General features: G+C 39.8%; 1 protein-coding gene across 1 annotated transcript in view; it reads right to left on the reverse strand.

Moving 5' to 3' along the window:
• Window positions 1-8,667, reverse strand: part of TEK (TEK tyrosine kinase, endothelial) — a 43,075-nt gene extending 34,408 nt beyond the window's left edge. The window contains exon 1 of the mRNA XM_010138744.1: window positions 8,616-8,667. Within this exon, the coding sequence (XP_010137046.1) occupies window positions 8,616-8,667 (52 nt within the window). The remainder of the gene's footprint in view (window positions 1-8,615) is intronic.
• Between the last annotated feature and the right edge of the window lie 2,121 nt (window positions 8,668-10,788).

A 10,788-nucleotide genomic window follows, 5' to 3' on the forward strand; every position in this document is an offset into this window, starting at 1 on the left:
CTTTCCCCCCTCTTTTTAATACACTGAGAAAAAGCAGTAAAAGAGTCTTGAGTTTTGAGGTCTACCTTTCATGTTGCCTTTGATCCCTATGCAAGACATAGCAGAGCAATATCATATCAGATTCAAGGCATTTGCTGCATATGTTTCTGTTCTTGGTAGTAATGCAGATTGTGTAATCAAGGTGTAGAATATCCACAGCTCAGGTGTATTGCTTATTTACACTGTGACTGTTCTGGATTAATCAAAATCTAGTCACTGGTGGTTGGATAGTGGTCTGATTGATTGATTGTTTGTCTAAATATAGGTTGTTTTCCATCATATTAAACACTGAAGAGTAACCCAGACACCTGTGTGAGGCAGAGAGAGAACAGATGAAGTTTCATGTCTTCCTGGAGAAACACTAGAAGGTCTTTCTGCATTTAAAAGGGAGCAATATCTATGCATAAGTATGGAATCATATGCCAAGTGCAATTTGGCAGCTAAGGTTTCACAAACTGGAATACACTCCTAGCAGAAATTAAAATATATCCAAATGAAAGTTTCACACTAAGAAAATCTATGCTTCAGGTGTATTGTGGAAAAAAATAAAACAAAGCCCAAAACTACCCTAGCAGCACATTGACTTGAAGGCAACTCACTTGTTCAACTCCGAATCTAGCAGGACTGACATCTCAAAGTCAGTCTAAGGTCTTTAAAGTGACGGGAAGGCTTTCTTTGACTCCACTGAGAGCTGCTGTTCTCAGATGGTGCAAAACAAAACCCAGAAAAGTGTAAAATATACATCTGCTTTATGCATAAGAATTCCTACATCTCTTTCAGGTAATGCAACTTAAACTAACCTAGCTGTTCTTGCTAAAAAAGGAATTTACCTAGTCTGGCAAAACTTATTCAGATCCTGCACTTGATGTTAATGAAGACTTTGAGCATGTAAGAACCAAATAAGGACAATGTGATTTAGCTCTCTGAGGAAAGCACAAAAAATATAGACAGGAAATGGCCTGTCTCTGTACCAGTGACAGTCCCCTGTGCTTCCTTGAAAAACTCCTTTGTTTCCTGCCCTGGTCCTTGAAGAACTGACCTTCAGGAAGGCAATTTGCTGTGTGTGCAAATAGTTTTCTAGAGGAGAGAGCTCTTGAAGAAGGCCAGTGCTGGAAATGGGTGATGCCATGCAGAAAGGATTAATTGCCCAGTATTTATGAAGCACCCTCATTCTGATGCAGTGCTTTGAGCTCTTCCAGAAGAGAGAAAATGGTGTCCTCTAAAAGAGTAAGTTTATAATAGCATATATAATATAATACCCACTATAACCCAGACAGCAAAATGGATGCAGCGAGACCTTTGCAGTTCCTCTTGGCCCACTCTTAACTCCAGGATTGTGCCATCTCTTGCTAGGCGACACCTGGCTGTGCCTTTCGCAACTTCTCTAGTACATATTTTCTTGAGGAAATGTTGTTGAGCAGAGAATAAGTGTGTATCATGCTGTCTCTGAAGCCCCTGTGTGTTCTCATTCCCTACCAAAATGCCATTTATGGAGGCATGGAGCCACCATGTTTTCTGTGCTGTGTGGCAGCAGCAAAACTCAGTCAGGACCAGCTGGAAGAAACAGCTCTCAGAAATTCACCAGAACACAGGGAATAGAACACACAGGTTGGCTCAAAGAGCAAGAAAGTCTCTGAAAAACTTTAAAGCATTGGTTCCCTAAATGGGAATTGGTTCTAGACACTAGTTCAGGAATAACACAATGCACCAGTCTCAAGCTGAGATAGTTTAATGCCATAGATGAGTTCATGCTGCAAGTCTTATGAGAACAGAGAAGCATTAAGATTTGTCCTTTCGTCTCAGAAAGTCCCTGCCCAAATAGTTCCAGATTTACAGTGTCAACCTTTGTCTCTTTCCCAGGAAAACATGGAAATATTCAAGAAAATTTCTTCCTAATGTGAGGCCTTTGCAAAGTTGCCTGTCAGTTTGGAAAGTGTTCAGCACTGTGGAGTGGCTAATAGTCCTCTACCATAACAACCAGCCAAAGTGGTCAGCTCCATCAAGGTAAAGGATAATCATACCCCACTGCCCTCCAAGCACATACTGAGTCACTAGGCCATATTTGCAAGATGTACTGAGAACACAGAGTTCTGAGTAAATGTTTTAGCTATTTATTAATACTGAGTAGTAGTGGAAGGAAATAGATTGTTTAGACATTACACACCTAACAGTGTATTTTCTTTATAGTTGTAGAGCTTTATTATTAATTGCTTGAAGTGACTGTAGGCTGGAAATTCTTCCCTTGGCATTTGGAGCATGACAGAGGAGAAGGAAGTGCTGTGGCAAGAGGTAAGTGGAAATATCATTACTTTTAAAGTACTAATTACTTAAGAAAAGAGGGGAGGGCAGAAAATTCCACTGAATTCCACCCCTTTCTTCATCAGGCGAAGCAAGGGGAATAAAAAGGGATATGATTTTAAATGCTTTCAGTTTTTTTGTTTGTTTTGGGGTTTTGGGGTTTTTTTTACGTTATTGCTTGGAACACAAATTATTTCTGCTATTAACTATCTAGGAATATTAATGTAAAACATATTGATACTATAGTAGCAGGAGAAAAGTACCATCTGTGCTTAGTTTAGGTTTGGTGTTATGCTGCAAGTAACAGTCATGTGTAAAACCGCATATGACACTCACTGCAGGGTTTAAAAATCTGTTTTTGCAACCGATGGAGACATATCTCCCAGACTGTCAAGTCATCAACATCTCTTCCTTTAAGTCTCTTGAAAAACAGCACCCACAAGCACTCCCTCTGCTCGAAAGAATAAGGTGTTGATTTAGAGAAAAACTAAGTTGCTAAATAGTCTGCACCTCAGTATTTCTCTACTGTGTCTTGTTTTGTAGTTACAAGTTCAGCTGTACCCTCCTTGATTGTATTTTCTGGTAAAAAATCACACACCAGATTCAAATAATTTAACTAACCTATTTAGGAATACAAATGGCAATAAACATTAGCTGTTTGGGAATATTTTTCATATGGAGAGTGGAACATAGACAACACGGGAACTTGGCAATCTTTATTTCCTCTTTTTCTCTGCACTCAACATTTCTTTTAACAATCCTGGTTATTTTTTGTCCATTCTCTAAAAAAAGTAAATATTTTGGGCGGCTTTGAAATCATGTGTTCATTTTATGGACTCAGTTGTCTCAGTGTCCTGAAAGCTTTATCTAGGATGCAAAGATAGCAGCAGATCAGGTAATATCTCCCAGTGAGTCAAGGTCTCCTCTCACAACTACGCCCCCCATAGATGAACAAGGCTGAAGTTACAATTACACAAACAGATTAAAGGTTCTCTGCCACACAGCAGCAGCAGCAGCAGGGCAAAAAAAGAAAGAGAGAGAACAGCTCATAACTGGGTAAGAAGTCAGGTTTTCCAATAAAACCTTCCTTGTTGTCCATGGAAAGAATCATACTGCTTGTACCTTATGTGGTTCTACTGGGCAGCTGTGGGATGGCTCACAGCTCAAATACCAAGACCTCTTGCCCTTAGAGCATTTTTTGTGGAGGGAAGGTATCGTGAAACTAATAAGAGACAAGAAATCAGTGACAGAGCATCACTTTGCTACTTAGTTGTAGCAGGAGCACCAGTGCACAAGCGTGAAAAATAAAATAGTCTGTCAAATACTAGGGCTAATGCTTTCTTAGAGGCCCCTGGGTACATCTGGAGCCATTGAAGAAAATGCAATGCCTAATATCATCACACCCTGAAAGTGTTTGCATTTCCTAGCGATGAATTACAAATTAATTTTTATGGGGTTTTTAATTCTTTATGATATGATCCTTGTTTAACATCATTAATGCATGTTCATAGTTTGTGTATTAGTTGGATAACTAGTTATCAAAACTCTACCCTAAAATACAATCAGTATTTTAAACTCCTTATGGGAAAGTCTCCATTTCAGACACAGGCTGGTGCTTTGCTTTTTGTCTCCACTGAAACAGTGGAGACAAATAAAATTCCTAAATACAGTCTTGCCACTAGCATAGGGTAGATGCTGTCTTAGGAGGACAGTTCCTCACTGCAAAGATTTTCATCCCTCCAGTCCCAGATAGATTTTGCATCATAGTGAGAGCTGACCATGGAACTTCACATCTGTCTTGCACAAATGGTAGGTTCATCCATTTTGGGTTAATTTCTTCTGTGCCTACCCAACACTCTCCACATCACAATGACTTCTTGGTCTTCTATGGACCACTGAGCAGGGTATCTATGTGTTTAAGACATGGGTCTGGGCCAAGCAAGCTCAAGTCTATGTGACCAATACACAGGTTTCCAACCCAGGTAATTCTCATTGTGGACACATGAAGGATGACCTCTACATCTCTCTCCCCTGCCTTAACCCAGCCGCGCAGCTGCCATCAGTCTGTCTGACTTCTATACTTCCTCTTGTCCACCTAAGGCCTTCCAGATTAAATTCTTGCCAGTATCAGACCAGCCCTGCAAAATGTTACAACTTCTTTTTTTTCCTCTCTGAAATGAAATTTCAGCAGAAAAGTAATCCAGCCAACCAGCTTAATGATGACTAAATACCCCATCAATCTAATATACATCTATGTATATTTATGTGTGTGTATATATATATGAAATATGTATCTAAAACAATAGCATGAGTTAACACTTGTGTATGTAATGTGGGATTTCATTTCACCCTTTTAGATCTGGTTCCTCTGGGTCTGATGCAATGCCTTTTCTCTCCTGACTATTCCCAGTTGCTGAAATGGCCTCTGAGAACACAGGCTTCCTGAGAGCTACTCTGCATCTCACTAGATCTGAACCAGGCACACACTGAAAGCAAACTCTAAAGCTAAAAATTAAAAGAATGGGAGAGAATTGGCCCACTTCGGTAATTCAGCCGAGGGTAGGTGCACATACCTGCCCGCACAGGCTGAAGCTGTTGGTTTTGGCTTCCAGCCGCAGAGTCAGGGAGTGATGAATTAGGTCACAGCTGGAACTTTTTTCTTTGCAAGCATATAGCCAACAATGTGATTAAAACAGAACAGCTCGCTTTCTCCCATAAGACAGATCCATCGATTTTGTAGTCATAATCATCCTAACAAAACGGTGCAGAAATACCAACATTCAGCAGGTCAGAAGTTCAAGGAATGATTCCTGTGGCAGGTCTGTCGTTTCTGGATTAGATTAAGGATCCATCTCAAGAAGAGTCTAAATTCCATGAAGATTTAAGACTCATCAAAAAGTCACCGGGATACTGTTCCCTCTGGGTAAAAAACCTAAGTGTGTCAGGCAGGTGCCATTGCTGGGTGTCATACACTTTGCGTACAAGGAATTACACAGATTTTAAATTTCTCTTGCAGTTCACATTAGTAGTTTGATAATGCAGTTGTCTGAAAGGTCGTGTGTCAGTGTAATATCTAGTCAGCATTATTGTTACGAAATACCTGAGGTGAAAAGCTCAAACGTGGTTTTTGTCCACCGCTTTGGCTGTGGGAGTCCCAGAACCCCAGCGCTGCTGCTGTAGGACAGACTGTTTGAAGCTCAGGTGCCATTTCTGTATGACAACAGCGTATTTGAAGATACACACACAGGCCTAGTCCCTTTAATTATGGGAAGAATGACATCAGTCGTGTTCACTGCTCACAGATTAATACAGGTTTTCTTTAGGCTAAGTTAGAGAGAAAAAGAAGTCTTGAAACAAGATTATTAGAACTTTTCAATCTAACTAAAACCTGTGATTTCTTGTAATTTTGAAGAGCCTACGGTACCATAATGGTGCTTTTGTGTCTGGTAATGTATGTTAAAAGCTGCTTAACTTTCTAAATATGTAAATGATATTATATACAATTTATGTGGTTTTTTCTGAACACCTACTGATCCCAGAGAAAACACAGCCATCCACAGGGATGATAGAGAGCTACCACTGAATGCCACTACACCATTAGTTCCACTGTTACCCTTTCTTAAAAGACTTGCATAACCTTTTGAGTCTTTTACCATATATGGGTCCAACAGCTAAATTACCAAACAAAAAATCCAGTATGTTTAGAAAGCCATGGATCTAAGATTATTGGTAGAGCAAAGATTCTGTCTGTCTTTAAGAACAGAGCCATTTGACAATGTATTTGTTTCCTGCCAAAAACAGTCAGAGAATTGTGCTTGATAGTGGTTTCAGTTGTTGCTGGTTTCCACAAATCTCTTACTGATGGTGGCCATCTTGCTAAAATGAAGCTTGCACAGGAGCATTTCTGAGAGTTAGCCCACTGTGAGAGGCTGCAAACACATTTCTAGACTATCGGAGGACACTGTTAAGACGCGAAAGGCAAGTTCTGACACTCATTCCTTGCTTTGTCCTCAGCCTTCTAAGGAAATAGTTGAGTGTGTGGCTCTTCTTTCAGGTCAGGATCTTCATGGATTGTACCTAGCCACAACCTTGGAGTTTGAATCCATCCTTCTGATTCTAAAAAATGTTGACTGAAGCAGACTCAAGAATAGAAAAACATGGTGATGCTCAGTCCAGTTTCAAGAATCCCAGTAGGATTAAACTCAACCCCTTGCCAGTTTAACCTAACATTTGCTATGGCAAGCAATGACCATATGTGCAGTGCAAAAGTGAGCATTTGTTTATATTTTTAATGTTACTGTTCAAATCAGATCTTTAGCTCTAGCCACCAATGGAGTACTCTTATTAAAAAAAAAAAAAAAAAGAGAGACAATTAAATCAAATTTCTTGTAGTGGGAGCCAAACTGACTGTATTCACCTTGGAAAAGGGTGGAGTAGATTTAGTGCCTACCCAGCAACACACCCAGAGAAGCCCATGATCACTGGGGACAAGGTTAAGCCAGTTCACTGTCGGTGCTGTGTGTAAAGTCTCCCCTGCTCAGGGAATGTCATTCCTGCTTTCCTGAACTCCGCCTGCAGTATCTAGAGGAAAGCCAGCTCGCATTGTCTTCCACCGCTGGCCCCAGGAAACATGATATCATGCTCAAACAAAAGCGGGAAAGCTGACAGATCTATTGAGATGGGTGTGACTACAGCACACACCTCGCTGGTCAGCCCCTGTGGAAAAGGCACTGACTGGCAGCTCTTCAGTACCGAGGGGTCTGCACTGTCCATGTTTATAGGTAATCTCTGCAGCCAACTCCTGTTTCTCAGGTACTTAACGGATGTTGCTGCTTTCTGTGTCAATTAGCTATATATTACCATGCAGAGAAGCGGGAGAGACAAGGAAAAAGAGCTGGGGTAACTGGGCTTTTTTTTTTTCTTCTACATTCATAATATTTCCAGATATCTCCTTAAAGTGAAAAGGTGGAAGTGATCTGAGAGCTAAATAGGTTGAATCAATGTGCAGCTAAACAATCAAGAAACTTAAACCACGAAAGAGGAATTGGTAAAGAATATGCAGCAGTGGCTAGATAACGCTTCCAAATACGCATTCAACAGATTTTAAACACTTTTTCTTTTGCCTGTATTAATCTCTAGCCTTTTACAGATGCCAAAAGTAACATATCAAACTCATTTGTTCATAATTTCACTTAGCTGTTAACATGATGCTAATCAAGAAGATCTGGAAATTGTAAAGCAAGTTACACAGCAATGAGGAATTCTGCTTTTTCTTGCTACTTCCTGGTTTTCATTGCAGCACAATCTGCAATTTTACAGCACATATTACCTTTTTACTGTGAGATGGACTGAAACAACCTATGCATATATCAGTGACATGGTTGGGAGTGAGTTAAGAGGTTATTGTGTAAGTTGTATTTCTCTTTTACAGATTTTGCTTGGTATGTTACCCAGAAGAAGCTGCCCAGAAAATTAAAATATGGATGGTGAAAACAATACTCATATGCTAAGCAACTAAGAATCCAATGGGAAGAGCACAAGTATCCTCAGGGCTCACCTTGAGCCAGCTTCAGCAAAGCATCTCATTAATTATCCAAATACTATAAACTAAATTTGCATTAGTATAATCTTACTGTATGCCTTCTGCAGATGCATCATGTCTAACTTGTGACTTGCTAAACATTTGCTGATAAGACTGAATCTTTCTTTAGCATATTTAAAGTGTTAGTAATTGATCTTTTATAACGTGCACTTTTCTAGCCTTTTTGTCTTTCATTGACATTCCAGTTGTGGAATCTTGTCTAAAAATTTGTCAAAAATCAGATACTGGAATACCAGTGGAAACAACATTTCCTACCACAAAGTCAGTTCATAAAGTCAGTCACAGAAATATTCAACATTTATTCTGTATTTCTTTAGAGCAGATATTCTTGAGGAAAGACATCAATGGTTCAAAGTAATGAGCCTTATAAAAAAGTTAATATCATTAGAAGAGAAACCCTGTTGCAATGTGCGTATGTGTGAATAAATGACTTCAACGATTAAAAAGAGGTAGCAGCGGGTTCTACATGTAGCTAAATCCTGCCCTCACTTGCTGTAAGAGCACTGCACAGAGATAAGTTGGCTCACTGAATCTCTTAATAAGGGGTACTTACTTAAACCAATAATGATAAATGCTGGAGAGTGAGGTGCAGGGAGTCGTACGTTCTGTCTGCACATTGCATGAGAAACAATAAAGGCATGACAGATTAACTACAGATACTAAAGCAAAGGCTTACCTGAAATCATCAGGCTAAATCCATAGAGAACTAGATGTGCTAAAGAGTCCATGCTTTCCAAAATATATCCATCCAGTTCTTACAGTTGCTCATGGAGTATCCTTTTCTCGGCGTAGATGTTTACTGGTTACTCTTCTCCTGCATATTATGCTGTTTACAAGTCACAGGCAAGAAATCGTAGCACTGGCACAGGCTGGAACAGTCTCATTGCTGTCTGAGTACAGGGAGTCTAAGTTCCTTTTTCCTGTTTCCTTTGTAGATTAGGATGGGAAAGGCAGGATCTTAAAGGCATTTTTGTATCAGCGGGACTGCGGGGCAGTGCAAATCCCATCCATCCAGCAATACATCAAAACAGTTATCTGGAGCTGCTGGAGAAGAGGGGAACTACTGCTGGTCACAGTCAGCAAAATCAGAACAATGATGGCATCCTCCAGCAGGCAGGAGAGTGCAAGTAGAAAGTCCTCTTCCACCTGGGTAGAGTAGATGAAAAGTCTCGACCCCTTCTCAAAGTGCAGATCTGTTAATTTCTTAGGGTGCTATCATCTTTTCCCTTCTTTATTTAATCCACATGTAAGCTGCTGGCTGCAACACATCTCAGCACACAGTAATAAAAATGTGAAGAAAGCATTAACGGAACAACCAGCTGAATCCAGTATAGACCAAAGCCAGCCATTATCCAGCAAACTACTCCATTAGTTCATGTGCTTTACTGGAAACAATTTTTCTCTATATATGACAATTGGAAACAGACTGAAAAATTGCTGCAATAATAAATCACACCCAGAGTTATTATGACTCAGGGGGGTCTCAAAAGTCAGAAGCTAAAACAAAACATAAGGAAAAAAATACAAAGAAAGCCACAAAAAATAATTATATAAATGGAAAGGCAGCTCTCAGCTATATAAACATAATTGCAAATAAAGGACAATCTTATTTACCACTTGACTAAATATAACCCATGACAATGTAGCATTTGGAAATCCTGTACTTCTGCCAAGATGCTAACACCCAGAATGACTTTTACAGAAGTATAAAAAAGAGAACGTTCAGCATCATTTTGTAAATGGGGTATGGGTCTATCCTACCTTGATTTGATTTCCATAAAAAGACTTTTTAGTCTTAAACTGGTGTAGATTTCACAGAGGAAGTCCTTTACACCCAGGATCTATTGTCACTTGGACACAAGGGTGACACCTACAGAAGATTTCAATGCACTAACCCAGAGCTGTCTTTCCCCCACCCCCAAATATATCTGAAAGCCAGACCAAGTAGGATCTTAAAACACAGTGTGATAACCAAACACTACTAAAAATACATTTTTGAGGCTCAAAGGACACAGAATTTAAGAAAGATATTTACCTGGTCTGGTTCCAGACCAAAATACTCAGATGCAGTTTGTCCAACTTCGATTTTTGAGAACATTTTCTTCTGCTCTTAGACATGAGGAGGCAGTGACTATGCACACTCCAGTTGCACATTAGCCTTTGTAAGCCTGCAGGTATACTTCCCTCCACTATCAGAATACTAAGTATTACCATAATTCCTATCTAGTGGATAGCCTTGTTCTGTTGCTTATTTAACCTACTTCTAATATGGCCTAACAGTGTCTTTTGGTGTGCTGAGGGGTGGGGGGTGGGAGTTGGAGTTAAACAACTTCAGTCTGGTTCTCCAGATTCTTATTGTGAGCTTGAAGGGATTTTTAAACTTTTCACTTAAATCTCACTGCCCAGGACATACACAGGTCACTGAGGAGAAAGGTACCATGTCTCCATTTTTAATGCAGCTTAACTCAAAGCTGTGCTTATGGACTGCTGCTGATACTGGTTTTGCAGCACGCATAATTGGCCAGGTCAGCTATTCACTATTATTTTGTGCAGAATCAGCTTAACCTTACTGACCCTTTCATCTGCCATGACAAGGTAGCTAACTCCAGGATGAGAGCGGAGAGCCTAAATATGCAATACTCCACAAATACCAGAAGACAGCAAAGACTTGCTAAAACTAGAGGGAAAATAGATTCATACCCGAGTCAGAATTTGATTGGTATACCAGCCTCAGTGGGCTCATGTATTTGTTTTATGTTCATTTCATTATATGTATATATTTTTAAGAAATAAAGATAGTGTCTGTGATTCAGCAAACATTTAAGTACTTGTTTATATGTAAGTGTTTA

The sequence above is a fragment of the Buceros rhinoceros genome, unplaced genomic scaffold (assembly GCF_000710305.1).
Source record: "Buceros rhinoceros silvestris isolate BGI_N320 unplaced genomic scaffold, ASM71030v1 scaffold296, whole genome shotgun sequence".
NCBI lineage: Eukaryota > Metazoa > Chordata > Aves > Bucerotiformes > Bucerotidae > Buceros > Buceros rhinoceros.